Here is a 26,798-nt window from a genome sequence, read left to right on the forward strand (position 1 = left end):
TTCATTATTGTGTTCAATATCGTAAGGATAAAGCCGTTTTTGAGCTTACAGTTTATACCATGGAGACACGGCTTGGACTTGCTCCTAAGTCTTTCAGAATGCTTTCAGGGAGGCATGGGTTCTCGCCTAGTTGGAGGAATGGTGTGTGGCATGTACCTCAGATGTATCCTATTATGTGTGGTATTATTGTATACTATGCTTGTTCCACATTGATGCAAACCCGATAGGTAAACCCTAAACCTAACAACCGTGTCGTATCGAGGGCGCACTCTTTGGCCGATGTCAAGATTTCTCCACAATGTATATGATACCTCAATATCAGGAGCGGGAAACAGCGAAGAAAGATATTACATGCAACCAACACAAACTGTATCCAATTAGCCAAGCTCTTGTACTATCATGGGGAAGAACAAGTCTCACTGAAGTGAATGGGACTTTGAAAAGGTGTGTTCTCAGTTAGAGTTGCTCTAGATGCACACACACATGCAGGGTTTCACAGCTTCGCAATGGCACCCTCGAGGGTACATAAAGGGTATGTTGGCAATCTATAGCCGGGCTGTGATCCAGTATGTGACAGTAACTATGATGTTGTGAGGTACAACAGGATTGGACGCCTCGGCTTGGTCTTCTCAGAGCTCGACCCATGAGTCTATTATCCCCACGACCAGCCTGCCTCACCTCACATACTCCTTAACCAGACATACAGTACATCAATGGGTTCCACTGAGGTGAGTCTGTAGGTGTGTGCGTTCATGTGTGTGGGCGTGCATTTGTGTGCTTGAGCGCTTGTCAGTGAAGGAAAATGGTGGAGCATTGAAGACAAATTGTGGAGAGAGAGAGAGAGAGAGAGAGAGAGAGAGGGAGAGAGAGAGAGAGCGAGAGAGAGAGAGAGAGAGTGGGTGTGAGGCCTGGGGGGAGTGCTTGTGCTCAAGATAGATTAATGTTTTCAGGAAACTGCTACCTTCACATCTGATGATTTCAATGTCATCTGTTTCAGAAAAGATGTACCCTATTTAGTGCTCTCTAGTAATTCTGGTTCAGCAGACATCTATTAAATGGTCAAAAGGATTAAATACCCCACAGTGTCCATGTTATAACCTATATCAAGTCTCTTCTATATTATTTATCCACCCAAGTCATTTCTAGCATTCACTGTGAGAATTTGCTTGGCCATTAGGATTGGTTCTTTTTACACACTAAAGCAATACTGCCACCTTGTGGTGTCTACAGCTAAATCAAAGCTTTCAAGCATTTTGCTAGTGATTTTTCATAATAACATCATATTATAGTATAACAATATAATATATAATCATAATACTGATTTTATTTATTATACAGCATGTGCTACACTGAAATTAACTAAATTCATTGAATTTACTGACGTTCCAAGGGAAAACATTTTTCTATTAGTTTTACAGGCACAATAACAATGCATTTATTATTTAAGATGATCAACAACTGTAATGGAATGGGAAAGGAATGTCTGACGAATTAACAGAAACATACAAAGCATTTTACTTAAAAAACAAGCCTTTTGAAACAATGAGGTTCTACAAATGCCTTGGTTATAAATAAAGGAATGTGCATTTTCCAAATGTTCATAAGAAAACCTATAACGTAGCTAATCAAATAATATAAGTAATTACATTAAATAACCCAACATCTGATTTCCTTTGCTTGTGATGAGCAAAGCATGAAAACTATGGAAATGTGCATGGACAGGAATGATGAGTGTGCCTGTTCAGTTCATGGCCTGTAGTATTACATTTGTATAGATTTCCATTGCTAAATATTTAGGAAGTAATTGCCTCCTGTGCCTTCAACTCCAGGTTGTATCTGAAACATATATGAAAGGATCATGCAACACACATAAATTAATGATCAAATGTTGTTACAGTTTTGCGGTCTATTTCAAAGTGTAACTGTGTCTAATCAGTGGCCGGTTAAAGAGGAACAATTGTTGAACTATTGTTGCAATCTTGCCAAGTCAATGTACATCTCAATAACTCCATAAAGTTCTATATTAGTCTATGCAATGGTATCTTGTGCTATCATCTTATCACCTTGAAAACATGGAACAAACAGGAAAGGTGAAAAGATTAGCGCGCGGTGTGCCTTTAGGAAACGAAAACACATCAAAGCCAAAAGGATCTGATTAAGAATCTCTGTTAAAACCATATTAACCAAACACACTCGGCCCTCCATAGCTTGTTTTTAGCTTGTTTTTCACATGAATTCTATAGATCCTTTTATGGGATCATTATATGGATCATTTATTGAGTTTTGAGGGATATTATCATGTATTTTCTTATAATAATTTCTGATTAACAATAAGTCAAAATGTATCCTTTCATTAACTATGATTTCACATCGTTGCTATTGAATGTAGAATGAAGATCTTGTTTTATACGGCCTTAACAAGGATCATACAGTATACAGTATGTGGTCAACACTCACCTCCAAATTCGAAATAGCTGCGAAGCACCAGCGAAACCAACAAACAAGTTGACTGCAAACAGATTCCAGTTTTTGGGGAGGATGACAAGAGAATATCTGGACCAGAGAACACCTGGAGGCAGACAGGGGAAACACAGGTTTGTACAGGAATATACCTCTTTCAGGAGGTAAGAATTTCAGCAGTGCCTTTGGGGGAATCTTCAACTTGGTTAACTTGTGTTACTGTACTTATTTCACACATACACATACACATACACACACACACACACACCCACACACACACACCCACCCACACACACACACACACACACACCCACACACACACACCCACCCACACACACACACACACACACACACACACACACCCATTGTACCTGTGGTCAGAAGTACTGCAGACTGAGAAATACTGAGTTTATCTGCAGGTCGAGCCATATCTGCCATGCCTGCAACAACCAGGCCCTTTTAGAGAGAACAGACAGAATGGAGAGCGGATTAGGAACCAAGAAGAGAGGGAAGGAAGGAACATTTTAGGACAGTGAGAAAACAGGAATACTGCAGAGAAGGCGAGAAAAAGAAACCATCACACACAAACGGCACCCAACACACTTACCCATTTAAAAACAGGTGCCCAGAAGAACACTGTCTTTGGACCTTGGAACGTGATGAAAGCATGGTTTAGCTGGACACATGGATCACGTTAGCTGGTTTCAATCAACAACATCTCACGATTAAGTTTTCGCAATCAACGGTACAAAAGGTAGCGACACATGCTTATTTATTAGGCCAACTCAACAGATACTGACAACTATTGTTTTCTTCATTCTCAGGTTCCAAAAGCATTCTTAGATTTTTCCTATTGGAAAACCATCTGAAATAAAAAACATTTCACCTATAAAAGAATACATTAGAAACCAAATAGGGTTAGGGTTCTGCCTTATGGGTACTGAAAAACATGTTGTAGAACCTTCATAGCCAGAAACTGGAGACCATTTGTTGAGAATATAGTAATTAAGTTTTTTTTTTATTGTGTGCATGCCATTTGAAGATGTCCTCTTCACCTTCAAACACTAAAGCCGAGACCAAGATTCTGAAAACTTCAGACTCATTCAACCAATTTAGTTCCAAACCAATCAGCATTCAAGGACCCTATTGTAAGTTTAGCTTGCTGGTAGAATTCATGTTGGAAGTGTCCTCATTCACCTGTTTTGCCTTGTTTTGGTTTTGTGAGACTCTTCACAAAACCATCAGACAATAATTCAAATACGACCAACGTGTATGGAGATAAGATAACCCCTATAGATGAAGGTCACACATGGTTTGCTAGCCTTCCAAATAAGGGTTAATGCTTCACTGAGCCTAATACAAAGTCCAAACTTGTAGTTCTTTTGCTTATCTATGTCCATATAAGATGTTACAAAATTGAATGCAAAGAATCCTGGATCCTCTGTTCCCATTTTCTATTCAAGTCATAAAGTAGATTAACACTATCTACTTATGGAAACTCAATAGTAAGCACCTGCCAAGCCGGGGGCCCCCTTAAATCCCTTCCTGTTTCCCTGCTTTAAAGACTCAAGTCCAGCACAGTACAGTTCACCACAAATCTCGTATGTAGACATTATTGTTCCATTCAGTTTCAAATGCCGACAGTCATAAGGTCAGCCAGGTAAAGGTGGTCTCCTTACCTGCTGGATGGTTGTAAAAAGGTCTTAGTTTAGCAGGTAATACATGCTCAATTCTGTTCAGAATCCTGTGATATGACGCTCTTATAACTATCAAAGTCATTTCAGAAAATTAGTCTTACAGTCAAACTTAATTACTATTTTGATAGCTGTAATAATACCTGTGAGCCCTGTCATCTGTCATTTGCCCGGTAAAAACTGAAATATCAGAATGCAAAAGCATTGGATTTTTAGGGGCGTTAGACACAGAAACTCCGCCCAACGCTCTCTGCGATTGGTAGAGAATACTTTTAATAGGCCACACTTTCGCAATTCTGAAAATGTGACCCAGTGTAAACAAGCTTAAGCTGAGTGAGTAATCTTTGACATGTTCCCAACTACACAGGTGCACATTTTTATAATGAGTATTGGAACTAATCGAACGAAAATCACACATTATCATAAATTAAATCGCTTTAGATTTAAAGAAAGAAAGATTAGCAATTGTTTTGATTGGGATGAGACATTTATGATTAGGTAGGGTGTTGACATAGAACGTTTGGGTTTGCGCGTGCGCACGCCCCATGTAACCCACACCATTACCCCCTTCTCTCTAACGCGTCTGATGTGAAAGTTCAGACTTGTGTATCTGTCTGCTGTATTGAAGAAATCCTGTCGACGACACCGGACGGATTTATTCGGCAGTTCTGAAAGTGAACTACTTTAGATAAGCGAGCCTTAACTAGCTCTGGAAAGTTTAACTACTTTAGCTAAGTTTGTGAACGAGGCTTGGGCCACCATGCCCGTTGCAACCAATCCAATCTGGGATATTAGGAAGCGCTCCATCCATTCTAATAATTTGAATTTAACAAGAAGTAATTTCTTAGGTAAGAAAGCATGAAAAGTTTTCGACATGTTGTCATTATTCCACCGTTATGGAATGGTTTCCTCAAGACATGATTGATAATATAGAAAATACTTCCATTGGTTGAAAATGTATCGAAAATGAGACAAATAACATATTCTTGTTGACATATGGAATCTTGGAATATATCCTGGATATTGTTATTTTATGAATTTCTTCATTTTTACAAGGGAGGAAAGAGTTTGTTCAAAAGCTCAAACTTGAGACAACGTTTGATGTACATGAAGGCTCTGTAAGTATCACTATTGTTAGTAGTCATTATTGCACTCCCAATTTAAATTATATAATTATTAAAAAGAAATAACTGACAAAAGAGAAAGAACAGCCTATTGGTATTGTTTATGACAGGTCAACACAATATGCTGGAATGGTACCGGAGAATACATCCTATCTGGATCAAATGACAACAATCTGGTCATTACAAACCCATTCAGCCGAAAAGTAAGTCAATGTCAAATATCTGAAAATAAAATGCAGATAACAGATTAGGAAACACATCCTATTATTCGTCTAAGTCCCAAATATAGATCACCAGTCTTCTGTTGTTTTTTCTTGAAGGTGATGGCAACCATCAAATCAAAGCATGGATCCAACATTTACTGTGCCAGGTTTATGCCACAAACGAACGATCATGTGATATTGTCATCAGCAGCAGATGGAAAGATATTTTATACCAACATAGGCCAGGGTTCCAGTGTGGTCACCCAGTACCAGTATCACTGTCATATTGGGGCTGCCTATCAGGTATCCATTCATTCTACCAGCGTCAGTTATGTTTGGGGGGGGGGGGGTTATCTATGGTCATTTTGCACATAGGAGTGGGGGTAGTGGTTTATTTACCTTTGAAGATCCATTTAGATCTTTTAATTGCTTGAGTTATGTTGATTTGCAAGTCATGTGATCGAATCCCCTCTTTCTCATTGTTAGTTATTGACAGTCTCTAACGATCCTCACTCCTTCCTGTCATGTGGAGAAGATGGAACCATCAGGTGGTTTGATGTCCGCGTTTCCCCCGGATGCCGACAAAGAAACTGTAAAAAGGTACATACGCGGTAGGTCTGCACACGTTATACGTCTACACCAAGGAATTACCCCAGGGGTCACCTTGTGGGCTTTTGAATTTTAGGACGTCCTCATCGACTGTCGGAGAGCTGTGACATGCATGTCCCTATCGCCCATGGACCCTTTCTACCTGGCAGTTGGCTGTTCTGACAGCTCTGTTCGCATTTACGACAGGCGGATGCTAGGCACCATATCAACAGGTAGGTTCAGAGATACACCACATCTGCTGGAATAGGTCAGCAAGGTTTTTCTGTGGTAATACAATTAAAATACAGTAAAAAGAAAAATGTTGATGTACTTTCTCCTGTTTACTCTATGCAGGCTGCCATTCAGGGAGTGGAGCATCTGGAATGTGTGCGCGCTTTGTGCCCCTGCACCTGATCAACAAGTCATGGCGCGTCACCTCTCTGAATTACAGCCAGGACGGTAGGGAGGTGCTGGCCAGCTACGACTCAGATTGCGTGTATCTGTTTGACCCCAAAGATGACAAGGCAAGGGAGTTTATGGCACCCTCCCAGGACAGCAGAAATGAAGTAAGGGTCAACTTCTGTGAAAGTACAGCATGTCATAAGAGTTTGTGTGCATGAATTATATGTTTGTGTCCAAATGAATGAGTGAGTGAGTGAGCGAGCGAGCATAGGAGTGAGTGAATGATTGAGTGAGAACAGCTTGAATTCCTTTCCCAAAACAGATCCAGGGAGATTGTACAGGCACACAGAGATAGACTGGTGTCCTAGAAATAGCTCCAACCAGCCAAGGACACACACACACACACACACATACTTAAATGTGTCTTACCCGCTATCAACACAGTGTCATGTTCATAAGTGTTTGCATATGTGTGTGGATGCGATGCTTATTCCAAATGATCTGATCACAGCCAACTGGGTTTTGGGGCTGTTTCGAAAAGGCACCCGAGTGGAAATAAAAACGTAAAGAAGGTGGTTGGGGGGGGGGGGGATCTAGCTTGGTGACAGAGAGGTTATTTTTGGAAAGGCCTTGCTATGAACACAAGGATGTTGTTGCTTCACCCCCCAGCCAAAGCAGGCTCCTTTCAAACGGCTGCGACTCCGAGGGGACTGGTCAGACACGGGTCCCCTGTCACGCCCAGAGAGCGAGAGGGAACAAGATGGTAAGGAGAGACCTCTGCCCAGACACACACCAGATGTCCGTCCAGGGGCTGACCTTAAGCACACGTGATAGCAGCTGGTCACAGTCAAAACACCGAGCCGCGCAATTGCACAGAGGGTCACAAACAACACAGGATTTAGGAACCACCTTTTTCATTTCACCGTTTTTTAGACAGGGATACCTTTGTCTGTGAACATGTTTTTTTCCTCAGCTGAGCCCTGAGTAACGATATTATAATTCAATTTGAATGAAAGTATTAGAAAATTCATATTATATCTCAATTCAGAAAGGACCTTCACCTTTTTTTGTCGATGCTGTTATAGATCCCAGATCAAATGTGTCATTGATGCAGAGGATGTCTGACATCATGTCTCAATGGTTTGAGGAGGCCAGTGAGGCCCACATCCGAGCTTTACCACAGTCAGACCCAAGAGGTAACGTCTTACTGCCGAATGTGGCTGTCTTATCTAACCAGAGCTGATTTTGATATGACCAGATACCTACAGATGCCTACAGATATGATTGTAAACAAGTTATTCCTGCCATTTTCCTGTTGTTCTCTTACTTGACTATATTCAGCTTTTAGTCTTAAAATTCTTCTTCTTTTTTACAAATGTTACATTTCCTTCTTCCTTGGATTTGTTTGGGGGGTTGTACACCCAGGTACGTCCCCCCAGCCCGAGGGTCCATCACAGACTCCTGGACCTTCCCCACAAACCAGTCTGGACTCCCAGGGATGGTCAGAAGTAGCTGATCCATCTCAGCCTCAACCAACAGCATCTACCTCCTCCCACGAGTGCCCCTGTTTGGAAGAAGACACTCATCCAGTCTCGTCCCCTTCCACCGGGTGCTGTTCCTCCTCTCTCTCCTCCCAGCCGGCAGACCTAGATGAACAGCTTCCTCCTGTTGACCCCTTCAACACTCTTCAGTTAACTCACACTGGTCAGATCCATATTCATACTGCACCATTTGATCAAGTTCATAAAGAAAAGGCATGTATTTGACCAATTTACTGATCACAATTCTGATGCTCTTTCAGAACCCCCTGACACAGCAAATAGGAGTGTATTAAGTCAAGGTACGGGAGGTCTTCTACCCACATCATCAGAACCAGTACTGAGCCTCCATTCCAGCACAGAAGACACCACCAGCACCATTCAACTGGAGTTTTCACACCTATGGTAGAGCAGATTGGGTCTTCCAGTGAACAGTAGCACATTGTATAGTAGTGTACAGCCAAGTTCTAATTTCCTTCCTATCAAAGTATTTTAGGATCTTTTACCAAGAGGAGGGTCATCACACATCACAAATACCATTATCAATGAGCATCTTTAATCAACCCGGGCCAACCTGGGTATGAACACTTCCACTGAACTAACCAATGATGGTAACGGATCTCTTCCATCTTGTCTTTTGGTAGGAGCAGTGCAGGCCACGCCCCCGGAGCCAGCCACACTCCCAGCAGCCAGCCCATGACCCACACAACAGCACAGAGTCCACGTCAACCTCAGCCAGAGGGGGGCGCTCTTACGCATCCCAATCACAGCTCCAGCTCTCAGACAGACTCCTCCCTCCACCACATGGACAGCACCAGAGCTCCGGAGAGGCCAGATGCTAGCCCAGCGGAAGGAATGGACAGCTCTCTTGGTTCTAGCCGCGAGGAGGGGCTATCGGGGGTAAGAGGTCAACCAGGGAGCCAGAGAGATGAGGATGGGGAAGACGGAGAGGACTACCCCTCTAATGAAGCCTTGCGGTCGATATGGGGACAAGGGTAAGGGTCCTCACTTAATACACCAAGTAGTCAATTACATTCTCTAGGGATTTTTCTAGGCAGAGCTGTTATCTGCTGAATTTCTACTAAGCGGCAAAATTCTTCTCTTCCATTCTATCAGATTTAGGTCGACATTAAGTGACAGAATGCTCAGGTGAGATGTTGTCTCGGAATTATCTGGAAGGAGATTGTATGTACTGTTCCTGTGTCTTGAATTTAAAACAAAGTTACATAGAGTTCTGCTCTCAGATGGCACTGGCACAATATTAGAAAACAACATTGGAATGTGTATTTTGTTTGAAGTGCTGCATACCTTACTACATATTTAGTGTGAGAAAATGCTGAAAAGACCATTTGTCGTGTATCTCCCCAAAGGCGTTCTGCTGCTGTTCGTATTCAGGAGATTTTCAGGCGGAGGAAAGAGAGGCTCGAGCTAGCAGAGAGTGAAAACCGACACATTGGGAAGCCCTCAGTCAAAATGGCCTACAAGGGCCACCGTAACTCCAGGACTATGGTACGGCACATCATACTGTAGAGTTGTGCTGTCCTCTCTGTTCTTATTTGACAGCAGTACGACATGTCCAGTAGGATAGGTGTGTGTCATCTAGCACCTGTAGCATTTACTCAATCATTAAGAATGCAAAGAATTCAGGTGACGCTGTTATGGTTCTGGTTGCAGACCAAAGAGTCGTGTTTCTGGGGGGAACACTTTGTGCTGAGTGGCTCTGACTGTGGACACATCTTCATCTGGGACCGCCACACAGGCGAACATCTGATGCTGCTGGAGGCTGACAACCACGTGGTCAACTGTCTGCAACCACACCCGTATGAACCCTGTGAGTTGTTTGGGCTTTTCAAGTTGACATGGGATTCTTCATAGGGTACTCTTTGTTCATTTATTTAAATGCGTTAAATATGAGGGTGTTACTAGAGTGTGTTGAGCATTTATCATTGATTCTCTTTCCTTTAGGCTACTGAAGGCATTAACTGTACTTGACATAGACTGCTTCCTGTTTAAACACACACCTTGTAAATTGTTCACATGATTTGGATGACAATTTGTAGTAGGGCAGACTGTTAGGAGAAGTTGAGTAGTAGAGGATACAATTTTGATTGGATGTTTAACTTTTTCAGTGCTTGCCACCTCTGGGATAGATTCTAACATCAAGATCTGGTCACCTATGGAGGAATTCCCTTCATTTAACAGATTATTAGCAGAGAAGGTAAAGCTCATGTGTCTGTTTTGTATGCTGTTCTGTATATTGTTGCTTACAATTGGCATATTTGTGTAAAACCATTACAACATACAAAAGACGAATGGTCTGGGCTTTGCCATATATTACACTACAACAAAGTACTGCACTACATTGTTAAATCCAAGTCAATTTCTTGACTTTTCCCTCCAGGTGATCACCCGCAATGAGCTGATGTTGGAGGAGACAAGGAACACCATCACTGTCCCAGCATCTTTTATGCTGCGGATGTTGGCTTCAATCAACCACACCTTTAGAGCAGGTGAGATGTGCATTTATTTTTGCGTAGAGTACAGTATATACCTGAAGTTCAACGAGGCTTTCATCAATCCTCCAAATGGCATACATACATACATTTTCAGTGCTGAACAGTTATAACAATAGGTCAAAGGTTACTATTTGAATTTTTGATTGTCTTTTGTGTCCTATAGACTCTGAGAATGGAGAACGCTCAGAGGGTTCTGGGCAAGAGAATGAAGATGATCAATAATTGTTCTGCTGTTCTGTTGAAGTACTACATGTTTAACAACAAGCAGTCTTTTATCATGGAAATCGTATTATTCGTGTACTTGTTGAAACTGTGTGGTGCAGAACTATAGTCTATTGTAAAGGGATGTTTTATATCTCTATCTTGTCAAATGTGTTTTTTTATTAAACAATGGCAACACTTCACATTAAGGTAAAATGAATTACCATATAACTACAGTGCAAAACCTATAGTAACAACATTATAGTTACGGTGGAACTGATGTGTAGTGACACTTTGCAGTTTAGTGGTAGAAGTTGTTACACAAGGGAAACTTGGCATTGGGGAGGTTGGACTTTCCTGGGATACGTGGATGTTGACATTGATTTTATTTTGGTAACACAACCTTCAATTTTCCCTTTACATTGTAAAGTATATATGGTAAAGTTTACAAATACACTTAGACTTTAAACCCCTATTCCATTGTGTACCTACTTACACTTCGGTAATAACCTATTCTGCTAACACTTAATGCCATTTAATTCATATTAATAAAATTAGATTTATTATTAAATTACATTTATAATTTATTAAATTAAATTAGCAGTGCTGCCTAAATGCCAACAAATAGTCATAGCAACCAAGGCTAGGTTTCCCACAGTTTACTTGTGGAGGCTATACTGAAATGCTTCCTCATGTAGACTGCCATAGCTTCTTGCTTAATCAATTTTACTCTTGGTTGAGGGGCACAAGACCTAGTTTTGTGCATCACTTTTTGAACCAAAATGCTTTACTGTTTGGATTTGATTTATTTTGAATAACTATTTAGCCTCAATAAAATGTAATTACTGTGTTTGTTATTGTAAAGTTAGTTACTGCCATTAGTTACTGTATCCTATGTATTTAACTACTCTTTTGATAAGGAAATACATTTTTCAAATTTAAAGAATTTAAATAAATAATTTTATAAGTACATTTTGTTTATTTGACCTTTATTTTGAATTTTGTTTTTTTTATCAAATCAAACGGAAATGAGGTTACTTATTGAGGCTGGCATCACCGTGCACATGATGATGGCGTTCAGGGGAGTCCCTGCCTAAGAGATACAAGTGTAAAACTTGTAATTTCTACAGGTAGCGAATCCACATACACTACAAAAATAGATGCGACTCCGAATCTATATATTGGGTGAGAATGCACTTTCATTGTGAAATCTGTACTTTAGCTAGCTAGCGAATGGCTACCATTTGTTTGGATGCAGAGAGCCAGGGCGAGAGTGGGAGTGCATACGCGGCTAAACTAGCTAGCAGGCCGCGAACGTCGGTAGCTAGCGTCGGTGAACAGAAAGAACACAATTATCAAGATTATTCAGTGCCTGCTTGATAGAACTAGTGGCACCTACTCGCCAACAAAATGTTAATTTGCTTGGGATTTCTTGGTAATTGCTAAGCAAATACGACCAGCTAGCAAGCATTGTTCACGTTAGCTAGCTAAGCTAGCTAGCTGCACTATGAAATCGGTTACAAACTACACTAGCTATATAGTCAGTAGTTATCTTAACACCATATATGTAGCCATAACTCTAATTATTTTCCAGTGTCGCACGCTTGGTTTTAGTTGGGTTTGTATGGAAGCATTAGGGAAATGCATCATTTTTAATAATAGCATCATGTTCCCACATCGTAGCCCTGCAGAATGTCCAAGATAAGGCGGAAGGTAACAGTGGAGAATTCTAAAACCATATCTGACAGCACCACCACCACCACCACCACCACCCCCTCCCGCCGACCCAGCGTGTTTGAAAGACTCGGTCCCAGCACTGGTAGTAATGCTGTCGAGGTGTGTGCATCTTTACATCCTGGATTGACCAAAACAAAGTCTAACCTTTAGCTACTTCACATGATAACCAAGGACTAACTGTAATGCAGCAAATGCATGTCTACAGTGCTGTGGTCTGGATAGGAAGTTGAACTTTTTTTTTATATCAGTAATGAAGTAACATGCCACCTGTCCTACAGACTCATTGTAGAAATTGGTTGAAGACTGGGAATTGCAGCTACGGCAATACTTGTCGCTACACACATGGAACTCAGCCACGAGGCAAGGGATTTAGTGGAGGTTTTAGTAGGTAAGTAAGGTAATTAACCGTGCAACTGCTTTTGGCAGATGGTGTCGGGTAGCATAATAGGATATTCTGTACTCATGGGCAGCTAGGCTATGTATTATGCTTTTACCTTTTCTTACCTGCTCAGAGTTCATGAGATGGTTCATGATGGGTGGGGGATCCATGTGAGAGGTTCTCCCTGGTTTAACATGTTCTGTCCGGGAGCAGGTCAGCAGAGAGGCCCCCTGGAGATTTGCGGGAGAGGATGAAGAATAAGAGACAGGATGCTGACTCAGACGCCCAGAAACGAGACCCAGAAGAAGCTACATCCCCTACAGCAAGAGTATGTTTGTCTACATGTTCCGGGGTGTGGCAAATTCTTTTTTGGGGGGGGTTTTCGAACCATTGCAGCAGACTCTTCTTCTGTTTGACCGTGTTCCTGTGGTAAGCCCACCTTTTTGTCTGTTTGTAGCAGCGAGATTCCTCTCGAGGCAGACACAGAGAGAAGGAGGATATAAAGATCACAAAGGAGCGCACCCCTGCCAGTGAAGAGGAGCCCACTGAGTGGGAGGCCAATCGTGAAGGTGAGGTCACCAACAAAGAAGCCTTTCTCTGTCTGTCTCTCTACTCTCTCTCTGTCTCTCTCTGTCTGTCTCTCTCTCTGTGTGTCTCTCTCTGTCTCTCTCTACTCTCTCTGTCTCTCTCTGTGTCTCTCTCTCTATAATTGATTAGTCAAATATTTGGGAGGAGCTCCAAAATGCACGTCAGTTGTGTTCATATCACTAGTCTTCCTTTGACTGCTAGTGTCTCAAAGATGGACTTCCAAGAGTTGCTAACTGTGCCGATTGGCTTTCAGACTCAGATAACGGCGACTATGACTACGAGTTGTCCCTGGAGATGAAACGACAGAAGATTCAACGCGAGCTGATGAAGCTGGAGCAGGAGAACATGGACAAACGAGAGGATCTTGTCATCAAGAAGGAAGAACCCCCAGCCAAAACCAGGACAAGCAGCACATCCAAGGTGCGGGTACGATTCCCTCCCCGACGTCTCAAAAGTTGCATTATCCAGGCCTGGTTTAGATTCCTTCCGATAGCCCTGTAGGGATGCGGTAATGAGTGTCTTTCCATTCCTCTCCCAGCCTTCCCCAGAGCAGTCGAGCTCCAAAGGCTCGCCCTCATCTCGGAAGTCGAGCGGGTCGCCCAAACACAAAGCCGGACTGAAGAACTCAGGTTCTGGGAAGAAGGACAAGAGACCATGCGTGTCCTCCCCCACGTCGGACACGGGCAGGTATGGCACCCAGCAAGGTTTCACTCAACCTGTGTGTGTGTGTGTGTGTGTGTGTGTGTGTGTGTGTGTGTGTGTGTGTGTGTGGGAGAAGGTACTTTTATAGTCCACCTGGCTCGTTTTTTCGCTCGACATCCGTGTTGCCAAACCCCCCCTGTCCTCACCGCGGCCTGCCTTGTTTTTTAGGTCGGCCAAGGGAAGCCACAGTAAGAAGAAAGGGCCGCGCACCCCCAGCCCTCCTCCCCCAGTCCCCCTGGACCTGCCCGTGCTTGGGAAGAAGCACAAGGGGAAGCACAAGAACAAGGAGAGGTCCGAGGAGAAGCCCAAGGAGGGCAAAGAGAGGGGGCGCGACGCGGAGAAACACAAGGAGAAGAAGGAGAAGCGCAGGTGAGCAAGGGACTCGTCTGGTCCAAGCCGGCCCGCTCAGAACGACCATGTGATGTGTCCATGCGCTCAAGTCGCACGTTGTGACCCTGCTGATCTATTTAATAGAACACGTTTTCCTATCAGGGATCGCTCCGATAGTTCCCACAAGGCCAAGCGGTCGATTGCGTCCGAGGAGCGTTCCGTAAGCGTCTCCTCCCCCTCCCGGGAGTTGTCCCCCTCCGCCAGGAAGAAATCCCAGTCCCCTAAAGGGGCCTCCCAGAAGCCCCCCGTGCCGGCCTCCCCTCCACGCAGGTCAGCATCCCTCCCTCAAACCCTCCCCCCTCTCCAGCCGCATGTCGTGTCTTCCCCTGCATCCCCCGTGTGTCAGTTGACACTTGTCGATGCTAGGAAACGCACAACACCCCCGTCCCTCTCGATGACCGTCTGTCTTCTCCCCCCCGTCTCGTCGCAGGTCTCCCACCCCCCCGCGCCACCAGCGCACCCCAACCCCGCCACGCCACCACTCCTCCTCCTCCCACTCTGGCTCCTCCGCCCAGAGGCACTCCCCCTCCCCGCAGCGCCGCCACTCCGTCTCCCCGGGCTACCTGCGCCAGCGCAAGCCCCCGGCCCCGTCCTCCACCTCCCCGGGCCAGAGGCGCTCGCGCTCCCCGGGCGCGCCCAGAGACGCCGCCTCCCCCCAGGGCAGGGGCAGCCCCGGCCGCCACAGCTCCCAGGGGCGGGAGAGGGGCCGCGGGGAGAGGAGCCCGGCCACCCAGGAACGCAGACACGAGCGCAGAGACGGTAAGCGACTGGGGTCGAAGTGTGGACCCTCGTCTGCTCTGTGTTCACCTCTCCCCTTCTGAGACTGTTCTGTGGCCCCCCCTCTCCCTTCTGACTCCAGAGAGCCGCGGAAAGCGGGACAAGGACGTCAGCCGCGACGAGCGGGATTACGAAGCGGAGCAGAGCTCGTCCCGGGAGCCCCGCGAGGACCGCGAGGCGAGGGAAGGCCGCGAGCGCCGGGAGGGACGCGACAAGCGGGACGGCGCCCGGGACCCCCGCGAACACAGGGACACCAAGGACTCCCGGGAGAGGACCGACACTCGCTCCGGGAGAGACTCCCTGGAGTACCGGGACCGGGAGAGGGAGAGAGACAAGGAGAGGGAGCGGGAGAGAGAGAGGGATCGGACGGACATCCCCCACAGGAAGGAGGAGCCTGCCCAGGAGGAGCGCAGCTACCCGCGGGGGCAGGGGCGCGATGATGGCGGGCGCACGGACGCCAGGGCGGCCGAGGGCCGGGGCGAGACCCGGGGGGAGAGGAACGGGCGCGGCCGGGGCCGGGGGGCGGAGGGTTCCGACAAAGGTGAGAAACACGCCATGGGTCCTCCCAGGTCCCAAAAGAATAGAACGCGTTTAGAACATTCCAGGTTTTTTTGTGGTTCTGCCAAACAAGAGACTCGAACCCCTGTACGGTCTCCTCTCTCCCAGGCTCCGCCCGCAGCTCGCGAGGCTCCCAGTTGGAGGGCGCCCACGACACCTGGGAGTCCCGCGGGGCCGCCCCTCAGGAGAGGAGCGCGGAGCGCGGGACTGAGAGGGCCGGCGAGAGGGGGGCGGAGCGCGAGCGCTACGACGGCGACAGGAGGGCCGACCAGGCCCGAGACTCGTCCTACGACCGCAGAGGGGGTCACGCAGAGCGCGAGCGCCGAGACAACAGGGAGAGAGGTGAGGAGAGGGAGTTGAGACGGTAGCACCGTTAAACCCGACTGACTTCCACAGCAGGAGTGCAGCGGGATTTGTTTGCACAGTGTGAACACAAAGTTCATCCAATTAAACGATTACATTCTCACAACACGGCAAGCCACAACTATGTAGTAGGCGCCGAAAGGAAATAAAGCACTAAAAGCAAAAATGGCTTGAGAAAAATAATTGAAAACTGAAATGGTATAATGCGCTGGCTGTTGTGACTGACTGCGCCCTCTTGCCTCAGCAGATCAGAGAGCGCCCTCTCCCGGCCGGCACCAGGGGCGCGGGGAGGAGCCGGAGAGGGAGGAGAGGCGGGAGGAACGCCGGGCGGAGCGAGGGGAGGACCGGCGGGAGGACAGGACCCGCGAGCGAGACAGGGAGCGGGAGAGGGAGCGCGAACGGGAGAAGGAAAAGGAGAAGGAGCGCGAGAAGGAGCGCGAGGCGGAGAGGGAGCGGGAGCGCGTGAGGGAGAGAGAGCGGGAGAGGGAGCGCGAGCGGGAGAGGGAAAGGGAGCGCGAGGAGCGCGAGAGGGAGAGGAAGGAGAGGGAGCGCGAGAGGGAGCGCGAGAGGGAGCAGCGGGACAGGGAGAGGCAGCGGGAATGGGAGGAGCGGGAGAAAGGGAGGGAGGAGCGACGGGAGCGGAGGGACGACCCCAGGGAGGAGCGCTCCACCAGGGACGCCCGGGACGAAGAGCGCAAGACCAGGCAAGTAGTCCGTCATCCGCAGTCTAGTCTGGGGAAACACACACACACACAGTCAGGTTTATGCTACATTAAGCGTACTTGCATTCGGTTTGAATGTGCACCGCCATGTTTTGAACCCCTCCCCCCATGTCTACAGCCGGAAGAGACACAGGGTGGACAACAGCCCCAGCCCCAAGTCCTCCCCCAAGAGAACCCGGGACGCCACCCCGGGGGACAGCGACGGCTACAACAGCCCCGAGGAGAAGAGCGTGAGCGTCCGAGGCCCGGCCAAGCTCCGGCCCCTCCTCCCCAGCCCGGTGTGTCCGGCCCCAGGGCACGCAGCCGACGGTAGGGGACCCTCTTTACTGGGACACAGCACTGGCTCTGGAGGATACTAGTCCCATGGATTAGGATCTCCCTCAAAGGGTGCCTTGGCCTGCTTTCCAACAACATTCAGTGTTTGGTCTCCTGGCACTTTCCATGCCTGGTCTTGTCCAAAGCTCATTTTATATTTTCTCATATGGCTTATATTGGAGGCTTATGAGGGGTTAGTTGTAAGAAATCCAGCCAAGGCACCCTTAGATAAAGTGTTGTTTTGTTTTTGCTTTTTGTGTTTGTTTTTGTGGTGGTGTATTCAGTCTTACTGATGTTGTTGTTTTTAGTTGATAAGCACCGCTTGCTGAGCCAGGTGGTTCGTCCCCTGGAGCCCCTGCGCTCGCCGCCCGGCACCCCCGCGGACGACAAGCCCAGCCGCTGGAAGGACGACGAGCGGCGAGGCGACAAGAGGGACGGCCGCGGCCGCCACGAAGACCCCGACCCCCGAGGAGAGCGGGGGCGCGGCGCGGCGGAGAGGCGGGCGGAGCACCCTCCAGACGCCGGCCCCGGCGGCTCCGACGCGCGCTGCAGGGCCAAGGACCAGAGGGAGCCCACCCCTCCGCCTCCCCCCGCCACCGCGGCCCCCGACGACAGAGACGTTGTGGCCGCCTCCGCCGTCACCCACGAGGAGGGCAAGAAGAAGACCAAAGGCCTGAAAAAGGGCGTGAAGAAGGGCCGCAAGGAGGATGATGGGGGACCCCCAGCCCTTGGGGCCACGGTGGGGGACCGGTTCAACCCCGAGCCACCGTCCATGGCCCTCCCAGATGGGCCCCCTCCCCTCCAGCCCCCGCGCAAAGGCCCCAAGAAGAAGGCCCTGGACAAGAAACGGAAGCGGTCGCGAGGCGCCGAATCGGACGTGTCTGAGGAAGAGCCCGCGGCTGCCGCCATCACCCACCCACCGGCGGGCAAGAGGAAGCGCGGCCCCCGGACGCCCCCCCCCACCCTGAAGGAGCCCCCGCCGGCCCACCGCGCAGCTGGAGCGACCACAGAGCCCCCCTCGCTGCCTCCCTTAAAAATGGACGCCAACTTCAGCGACTGGTCCGATGAGGACGTCCTGGAGCGCGGCGGGGAGCCCGCGGCCCCCCCGGCCCCCGTGGAGAGGCCCCCCGTGGAGCCCCTCCCCAGGAGGACCGGCCCCAGGGGAGGAGGGGGCAGGGTCAACTCCCTCCCCATCGCCCCCCTGCTGCCCCAGGAGCCCCCCATGCTGCTCCCCACCCTGCCCCCCCAGCCCCTCATGTCCCAGCCCCTGCTCCGCAAGCCCCCGCCCGAGCAGAAACGCAGCAGCAGCATTGGCAGCAACCAGAGCCGCGCCTCCGTCCGCCGCCTGCGCTCGCCCTCCAACGAGTCGGCCCACCGCGAGGAGCCCCAGCAGGGGCCACGCTCCAGGAGGGGGCGCATGCAGGGGGGCAACTCCCGCGACCGGGAGAGGGAGCGCGAGAGGGACCGGGAGAGGGAGCGCGAGCGGGAGAGGCCCCCGGTGACCGAGCCCCCCGCTGGGGAGAGGAAGTCTCGCATGGACCAACTGAGGAGAGGGGAGCCCAGCCGCAGCACCTCCTCAGGTACTGAACACCTCTGTCTCTCTCTCTCTCTGTACACACTGACCAGCCTAGTCAGCACGCTAGCTGCGAATCCTGTTTAAATGATTAAATAAAATACAAATTGTCTTCTATAAAACAGATTATTTTTGAATGAATTTATGTTTTTATGTAAAACACATTTTCCGCCTGATCGGTGATTTTTCTCATTGCCGAGTCTCTGTAGGTCTCTCTCTAGGAGCTTTTCAGTTGCCTCATGTCTGGTTGTGATGTCCCCCCCTCCTGTAGACCGGCAGGACTCGCGCAGCCACAGCTCCAGACGCAGCTCCCCCGACTCGGAGCGGCAGGCGCGCTCCCGCGCCGGCTCCTACGACAGCCGGGAGAGGGAGCGCGAGAGGGAGAGGGAGCGCGAGCGGGAGCAGTTTGAGAGGGAGCGAGAGAGGAAGGACCTGAGACAGCAGCAGCAACAACAACAACAGCAACAACAACAACAGCAGCAGCAACAGGCTCCCCTCCTGCCCCAGCCTCCGCAGCAGAGAGACTGGGAGGTCGACCCCCGAGAGCGCGGCGGGGGGCGGGGCCTGATGATGCGAGGCCTCAGGGAGCGAGACCTGCGCGAGCGCGAGCGCCTCCTCTCCGAGGGGCTCCTGCAGCACGAGCGGGAGCGCGGCGAGCGCATGCTGCCCATGGACCTCCAGCCACACGGGGAGCCCAAGGGCCGGGACCTCCTCAGGCAGGACCGGAGCGACTACGAGCCCCTGCTGCCGCGGGAAGCCTTCGGGATGGACTGCGACAAGCCCGGCAACAGCCACCACGGGCCGGGGGAGCAGCGGGAGCCAGAGAAGAAGGACGACGTCGACGGTAAGAGGAACGGCAACCCACACCGCTTCCTGTTCCGCGCATGCAGTTCCGCCGGCTAACGTACGCCCGCGTTCCCTGTCTCGTTCCCGTTCCCAGCGGAGGAGGACGACGCCAAGGTGGACGACGCCCAGTCTGTGGTGTCCGGCGGCGAGGAGTACGAACCGATCAGCGACGACGAGCTGGACGAGATCTTGGCGGACAGCGCCCAGAAGAAAGAGGATCACCAGGACGACGAGAAACCTTCAGGTACCTATTGACCTATCGCTAAGCCCCGCCCCTCAAACACAAACGTGCCAGTTTAGTAACAGCTGCACTCGGACATCTTCAGTTTACAACTCCATAGAGTAGCATTAGCATGTTTTATCGGGGTTTGTTGTAATTTAAGTGTTAAAAAAATAAATAAACGGTGTGCACGGGGTAAATGCAACACTGATACGAGGTGTCATGAGAGGATGGGCAATGGGGTATGTTTCATCCCATTTCCCAAAACAAGACGGGGCCAAATGTCTCCGGTGGATGAAGCTGTGTGGCACACCACAGTCAACTCAACGTAACAAAGAGATGAACAAGGATGTCATCACATTATTGTCATTGACAGTACCGGCTTACTTCACCACTGATGTTATGCTAGGCTTAGGCAAGTTATCTCTGGTTAAAACTAGCTAACGTTATTACGTATATCACTAGCTAGAGGTATGGCCAACCCTGGTCCTCGAGAGCCTCAGTCCTGCATGTTTTAGATGTTTCCCTGCTCCAGCACACCTGATTCAAATGAATGGTCGTTATCCAAGCCTGAGAATGACCGTTTATTTGAATCAGGTGTGCTGGAGCAGGGAAACATCTAAAACATGCAGGACTGAGGCTCTCGAGGACCAGGGTTGGCCACCCCTGAGCTAGATGGTTAGGACACTGTCCTGTCAGGGACAGGGTAATGCTAGTGAATAAACTCATAAACGTAGGTTTACATCTCAGTGCCTCTCCAGATAAGTTAAATGAACTGAAGGTAAATGAATACCCTGCGGTGCATGAACACTGCTGGTCTTGGATGTTATCCTGAATCGTGATGACAGTGAGATGAGGGTTCTCCGTCTTGCATTGAGATCTGTTAATTCTCGCCTCCAATTTAAGTTTGTCATCCACCATATCTACTTTTAAATTCTGCATGCATCCCTCCATTGCATAATTAAGTCCCTTTTGACGGCTAAAACTCTGGTCAGCTGCGATAGCTTGTCCGAGTTAGCAACAGTAACCAAGCGGGGAGGGGCTTAGCGATGGGTGAATTACACGCGTCGCACCAAGGCGTACGCTAACGACACACGGACGCTGGTGACGTAACTCAAACCCTGGTGTCTGTCCCCCCACACCCCCAGGTCCCCTGGACGTGATTGACGTGGACTGGTCCAGCCTGATGCCCAAGCAGAAGCAGGAGCCGCGGGCGGCGGGGGCAGCCCTGCTGAGGTTCACCCCGGGCGCCGTGCTCCTCCGGGCGGGCGTGTCCAAGCGCCTGGCGGGGCCCGAGCTCCTGGAGCAAGTGAGGGAGGTCTGCAAAAAGGAGCTGGAGGACCCGAAAGGTGAGAGCCGCGGAGAGCCAGAGCTGCGTTTGGGGTTCGTTTGCAGTCGAGTCCAAACGTCTGAGACCACGTTGAACATTGGAATGCGGGGGGGGGGGGGGGGGGGGGGGGGGGGGAATTGAAGACTGAGAAAGACGAGCATTCTGTGACATCACAATCTTTTCAAGTATAGTAGTAGAGTTTCAAGTATAGTAGTAGACCAGTGGTCTCTGGTTTTTGGACCCTACTATATATACATTGTTCTGTGTTTAGTTGTACATTCAGAATTTCATTTATCTCGGCTCAAGCCGCCAGTCTGACTCGACAGCCTTATTCCGACAGATGCCGAAAAGCTGTTTGAGCACGACCTGGGAGCCTTGAACATGGCTGCCCTGAAGAGGAAGGTGGAGAGGGCGGGCCTGCTGAGGAACCTAGGCCCCTGCTGCAAGGCCCTGTGTGCCCGCAGGGACATCGCCATCCGCAGGCAGCTGCTGAAGAACGAAAAGGTTCGTCCTGGCAAGCATTTGATCTCACTGCACCCCCCCCAACACGTGCACAACAAATGTAAACCTGGTGAAGGAGTCAGTGTGTTTTCCCTAACTCTGCTGATGCCTTCCTCTCTCCCTCCCTCCAGGGCCTGACCAAGCAGATGTACCCCAGTGTTCCTGTGGTGGACAATGAGCTGCTGCAGCTGAGCGTGCGTCTCTTCAAGAAGACCGTGGCCAGTCAGGCAGCAGGCCAGGACAAGCTGGACTCCGGCCCGCCAGCCACCACTGCACCAGCTGCAGCTACGGCGGCGGCAGCTGCCGTGGTGGTTGACAAGCCCAGCGCCCAGCCGGAGGTGTGCGTCTCCTGAGGGAATGGGCTTAGTGAGTTAAAGCATGAAACAGCTAAGCCCCCCCCCCCCCCCCCCCCGCCCCATAACCCCCTCCTCTAGCTCCATCTCCATACCTAGCCTTCTTTAACATCGGGAGAAAAAACGAATGGAAAATGCTGAAACTTTCACAAAAGTCAGTGCTTATCATTTTGGAAGCTTGATCTTCGAGTAAAGCGCCATAGAGACTACTGGATATTCTAGCCTATGGTGAGATAGTGGCCTTGTACGTTGAACTAATCAATAATTGACAGGAGAGACATACACACATATGCCCGGAATGATGCCAGTTATTTCGTGCTATTTTTATGTTTTAGAGCAGCTTTTTAATTGTCAGGTCCCCATTTATAATGAAGTTGCTGGTTTGGTTTGTTTCTTATGTTGTGCATTGGCTAAGAAAAACTGTGCATTAAAATGGTTAGCTGTTCATTTGTAACGGGTCCTATCTTTGCTTTGTATGAGTCATGCTAATTTTTCATGGACGTGTCCAGCTTGTTTTTTTTCTTTCTATGTACATGTTTATGTCATTGGATCATCAGGTAATCTGCTGTCCAGATACTGTGAAAACCTGGCGAGCCTTCAATTAATGTTTTCCATGAACCACTACCGAACTATTCCATCCTGAATTTGTTTTTCTTACCTCATGAGTTCGACATACTTTCAAAGTACCACCTCACATGAATGTATTTGTGTCATGGAGTGATTGGGCAATGTTTTTGAAGGATGAACTGTATTGTTAATGACTGATGTGGAACCAGTACATTAGAGGTTGTGAGACAAACCAATCTGGTCCACCACCGCACCCTGTGGCCAAACAAACTTGCACTCACCGTATGCATGCATGCATGCTATGTTGACTGGTTTTGGATCAATGACTGAAGGGACAGACTGATCTAATTGACATAATCCACTAGAAACTGTATGTCTGGGTGTACAGACTGGGTTATACAAGTCAACAAACCTGCAACATGGGTGGGTGGAAGGAGGCATTTGAGGACACAAGCTGAACTTCACAAGGAGCACTGGGTTCAATTCTTCACCTGCTGTCTGCTGGTAAATCGCCTGTGTGGCTTACATGAAAAACACAGACTCTGGACTTCAACTCCCAGAACCACTACTGTGTCTGTGAACGCTTGCAGGCATACATTTTTTGGCATGGTAAAAATGAATGTTGGTTCAACGTCTCTGTTACTGTAAAATTCTGCATAAACGGACAATACAATGAAATCATTGAAATGAAAACTGACAGAGCAAAGCCTTATGTTTACTTTCCTACTCCAATGCATGATATTTGTTTGAATTGCCATCCTCCACTTGGTCAGCTAAGGTAGGTTTAGATTAAATATATTAAATTGTTAATGTCAAAATATATAGTTTTGTAAAGATATGTAGGTCAATGTTGTTTATTTGACCGTCATAGATTACGTTTTATCGAACACTGGCCACAGGACCTTCCACGAACTTTTATCGGCAATAGGAACCTAAAAGTCGGCATTTGTTGTCGGAGGTGTGGCAAGTAACGGACCCACTTCCTTTACCCATAATCCTTCCGCCTAATAACTTCCTTTCTGTCAATTTCCTTTGAAAGTAAGTTTTCGTATTTCAAAATCCTCATACAATCTAATGCCATCCTGCTATATCTGTGCTTTGAATAAGTATATTTACGGTCCCAATCCATCCCTATGTTACTCATTATACGTTGGACGATAATTTGAAGTGTTTCTTTCCATCGATGTAGTTAGCAATAAGATTCAAATTGACAAACCTTTTTAGGAGTGACATTAGCCCAGTGGAACACGCTCAAGCCATCAGTGTTTGTGATAGACGTGGTATGCAAAGATGAAAGAACAAGTTATTTGTTGAAATAAGACATTTAATAGTGACAGGATGTATATCTCCATCTTGACTATGTCTGGGGCACCACCATTGTGTGCTTTATACCTAGCTAGCTAACAGTTAGCTAATGCTACTTGGCTAGGCATTTCATTTCAATCATTTCAATTGAAAGGTGGCTCGTTGGCTAAATTGATTGGTGTCTACGGGTTAGAAGGCAAACGAGGCAATGTTCATACAAGGGCGTGGATGAAAATTGTTTAGACACTTACATTGCAATAAATGGTGTATAGGTATGTACACATGACGATGTGGAATGGATACGGATAAATCAGTAGACCGCTCGAGCGAGAAAACCTTGCTAACCCAACCACTGTATTGGCAACCTGTAAACCCAAATAGTCTTAAACGGTCTTTTGTGTAACGTTACAGATGGCCCCCACTAAGAAGGGAGAGAAAAAGAAGGGGCGCTCAGCCATCAATGAAGTGGTGACCCGGGAGTACACCATCAACATCCACAAGCGCATCCATGGAGTGTGAGTGGAGAATGCACAGTAGATGGTGCTATGTGTTGAAAACGGCTACATGTCTACCTGCCTAAATGTAACCTGCCTCACACAGCCATCCTCACTTAGAAGACCAACCTTTCCTACTGTTGTTCTGTGCCTGTAGGGGTTTCAAGAGGAGAGCCCCTCGCGCTCTGAATGAGATCCGCAAGTTTGCCGTGAAAGAGATGGGAACCCCAGATGTACGCATCGACACTCGTCTGAACAAGGCAGTGTGGACCAAAGGCATCAGGTAAGGACTCCTGATGCCTGATGTCACGCTTGCTGATGTCTGAGAAGTAGTGCTCCACCTTGGTCTGGTTGTAGCGGGTGATGCCTGGCGGGATGGTGGGGTAGGACACCAGGCGCTCGATCCCAGCAGCCTTGAGGATGTAGGGAGCGTCACATGAGGAATAAAATATGCTGTTTAGATGTTAGTCCATTAGCTGGGCATTCATGGCAACATCTACACAAGTTGCTGCCACAGGAGATAACGTGCACTATATTCTTATGTTGTCATTCAGGAATGTTCCGTACAGAATGCGTGTACGGTTGTCCAGGAAGCGCAATGAGGACGAGGACTCTCCTAACAAGCTGTACACTCTCGTCACATATGTTCCTGTCACGACATACAAAGGTAAAGCAGTACTAACTCGAGATGACTTCATCAAAATTATTCATTTTGTTTGGGGTTGAAGACAAACTCTTGCTAAAACCTTTTTTTCCTCATCCTGCAGGGTTGCAGACAGTCAATGTGGATGAAAACTAAGTGTCCCCTCTGAGAGTGGAATAAATGTACAAAAAAGATATCTGCCTCCTGTCTTTATTGACATGACTAACAGCTTTGGTCAATGTTTGCTGTGATCTAGGGCTGCAACAACGAATCGATTAAAATCGATTATTAAAAGCGTTGGCAACGAATTTCATAATCGATTCGTTGTGTCGCGCGATTATTAAACCACTCAATATGTTGCGGGGATGTTTGAGTATAAAAAAAAAAGTTACGTTGAGCGCGGAGCGGAGGTAGAACAAAGGCCATCGGAGAGACGCTGTTGAGTAACGTTCTGAAGCACATAGCGGAGGCAGAGAAATTAGTACAACCCAAGTCATCCAAGGTGTGGGAGCATTTCACACTAAATACATCGAAACAGTGTGTTAATTGACCGAGGTGAAGTTCGTTTCATATTCGACATTCGTCTCTCATTCGGAAGACGCTACTTGGCAGCATCGCGTTAGGGACTGGGTGAAAACAACCCATACCATTTTGAAAAATGTAGACTTCTATAATATTTTTAGGAATATAGACACCAGAGTTCCTTAACGATGTCTGGTATACGTCCACAGCCTTTACTTTTCCACGAAGTTTCAAATAAAATGATAGAAAATCACTAATCTTTGAAAATAGCTTAATCCTCAAATCTAAATTTTTTTCAAAATGGTGTCAAATCTTAAATATACACCAGATTACTCTAATAGTCTGGCCTACTTCCACAACCTTTCAATTTTCAATAGTTTTTAACAAAACTCAAATTGGTCATCTTGGAAAACAGCATTAAATCCACGTTAATATACATTTTTCAAAATTGTGTGCCTGTTTGTGCACATTCTTAAGATTTTTTTCACTGTGAATTTTGCACAGCCAATGCTGTTTTTGAATAAAGGGTTGGAAATTAATGCGTTTGTTTTTTATCCGATTCATCGAAAAAAGAACTGACAGATTAATAGATTGTTAAAATAATCGTTAGTTGCAGCCCTACTGTGATCATTTCAAGGCTTTATTCTTGACGTGCTTCGATTTTTTTCTCATGTATTGTCAAAGAAACATGATCATGTGTGTGGGCAAACTCAATTAAAACAATTTGATGTTTAAGTAATATAAGGGCGTGCTCTTAACTATTTTCCTACAGCTTGAAGATGCATTTATAAGGATTGGCACTAAGACGGTTTGAGTTAAGATGTCAGGTAAGATGTTATAGTGGGTGTGATAAAATGACATTGCCACGTGACTAAAATGTGAACTGGCTGCCTGGAAGTGTGTATCCTAGGGTGTTTGTACAGACAGAAAAACACCCAGTGTGCCCTGTTAAAACTCTCACCTTTTTTTTCCGAACGTAAAGTAGCAGGTATCTGTTTCTCAAGTGTAGTGCACATGCGGTTCCTGATCCTTGTGTGAATGTGGCTATGCTCTGCATCATTAGACATCTCGAAAAGTGACATAATGCTCTCTCACAGTCTTGTTGATAATGTGTCTTTGTCAGCCATGCATTGTTAGTGACACAGTGAAACCCATTGTGCCTGACAAATGTTTTCCAGCTAGCCTAT

The 26,798-nt window shown here is 47.7% G+C and overlaps 4 protein-coding genes across 6 annotated transcripts; 3 read left to right on the plus strand and 1 right to left on the minus strand.

Annotated features, from left to right (window-relative positions):
- Positions 1-1,300: 1,300 nt before the first annotated feature.
- LOC124474775 (mitochondrial pyruvate carrier 2-like) lies at positions 1,301-4,351 on the minus strand. Its single transcript, XM_047031192.1, has 5 exons — positions 4,140-4,351; positions 3,068-3,108; positions 2,832-2,916; positions 2,458-2,569; positions 1,301-1,836 (listed from the first exon to the last, which is right to left on the minus strand). Exons 1-5 carry the CDS (start codon positions 4,237-4,239, stop codon positions 1,794-1,796), a joined length of 381 nt encoding a protein of 126 aa, XP_046887148.1. The 5' UTR covers positions 4,240-4,351; the 3' UTR covers positions 1,301-1,793.
- Positions 4,352-4,468: 117 nt separating this feature from the next.
- On the plus strand, positions 4,469-11,696 carry dcaf6 (ddb1 and cul4 associated factor 6). 2 transcript variants are annotated; one of them, XM_047030864.1, is made up of 18 exons: positions 4,469-4,487; positions 5,211-5,272; positions 5,389-5,481; positions 5,599-5,784; positions 5,968-6,081; positions 6,167-6,302; positions 6,424-6,635; positions 7,141-7,234; positions 7,557-7,667; positions 7,897-8,175; positions 8,273-8,414; positions 8,654-9,004; positions 9,126-9,158; positions 9,380-9,518; positions 9,684-9,840; positions 10,139-10,227; positions 10,411-10,519; positions 10,689-11,696. In XM_047030864.1, exons 4-18 carry the CDS (start codon positions 5,602-5,604, stop codon positions 10,745-10,747), a joined length of 2,208 nt encoding a protein of 735 aa, XP_046886820.1. In that variant the 5' UTR covers positions 4,469-4,487; positions 5,211-5,272; positions 5,389-5,481; positions 5,599-5,601; the 3' UTR covers positions 10,748-11,696. The 2 variants fall into 2 exon arrangements, with proteins under 2 accessions (XP_046886820.1, XP_046886819.1); XM_047030863.1 differs by lacking the exon at positions 4,469-4,487 and adding an exon at positions 4,703-5,002.
- A 69-nt stretch (positions 11,697-11,765) lies between these two features.
- On the plus strand, positions 11,766-23,340 carry zc3h13 (zinc finger CCCH-type containing 13). Of its 2 annotated transcripts, none has more exons than XM_047030970.1 (20): positions 11,766-11,911; positions 12,410-12,562; positions 12,742-12,851; positions 13,056-13,170; positions 13,300-13,411; positions 13,684-13,856; positions 13,969-14,117; positions 14,301-14,501; positions 14,625-14,792; positions 14,953-15,281; positions 15,382-15,840; positions 15,966-16,199; positions 16,468-16,924; positions 17,061-17,251; positions 17,566-18,837; positions 19,102-19,674; positions 19,771-19,920; positions 21,045-21,245; positions 21,567-21,730; positions 21,859-23,340. In XM_047030970.1, exons 2-20 carry the CDS (start codon positions 12,419-12,421, stop codon positions 22,078-22,080), a joined length of 5,424 nt encoding a protein of 1,807 aa, XP_046886926.1. In that variant the 5' UTR covers positions 11,766-11,911; positions 12,410-12,418; the 3' UTR covers positions 22,081-23,340. The 2 variants fall into 2 exon arrangements, with proteins under 2 accessions (XP_046886926.1, XP_046886927.1); XM_047030971.1 differs by having other exon boundaries at positions 13,684-13,850.
- A 260-nt stretch (positions 23,341-23,600) lies between these two features.
- On the plus strand, positions 23,601-25,283 carry LOC124474638 (60S ribosomal protein L31). Its single transcript, XM_047030990.1, has 5 exons — positions 23,601-23,685; positions 24,364-24,467; positions 24,604-24,729; positions 25,001-25,113; positions 25,214-25,283. Exons 2-5 carry the CDS (start codon positions 24,364-24,366, stop codon positions 25,243-25,245), a joined length of 375 nt encoding a protein of 124 aa, XP_046886946.1. The 5' UTR covers positions 23,601-23,685; the 3' UTR covers positions 25,246-25,283.
- Positions 25,284-26,798: the final 1,515 nt, after the last annotated feature.

The sequence above is a fragment of the Hypomesus transpacificus genome, chromosome 12, assembly GCF_021917145.1.
Source record: "Hypomesus transpacificus isolate Combined female chromosome 12, fHypTra1, whole genome shotgun sequence".
Classification (NCBI taxonomy): Eukaryota; Metazoa; Chordata; class Actinopteri; order Osmeriformes; family Osmeridae; genus Hypomesus; species Hypomesus transpacificus.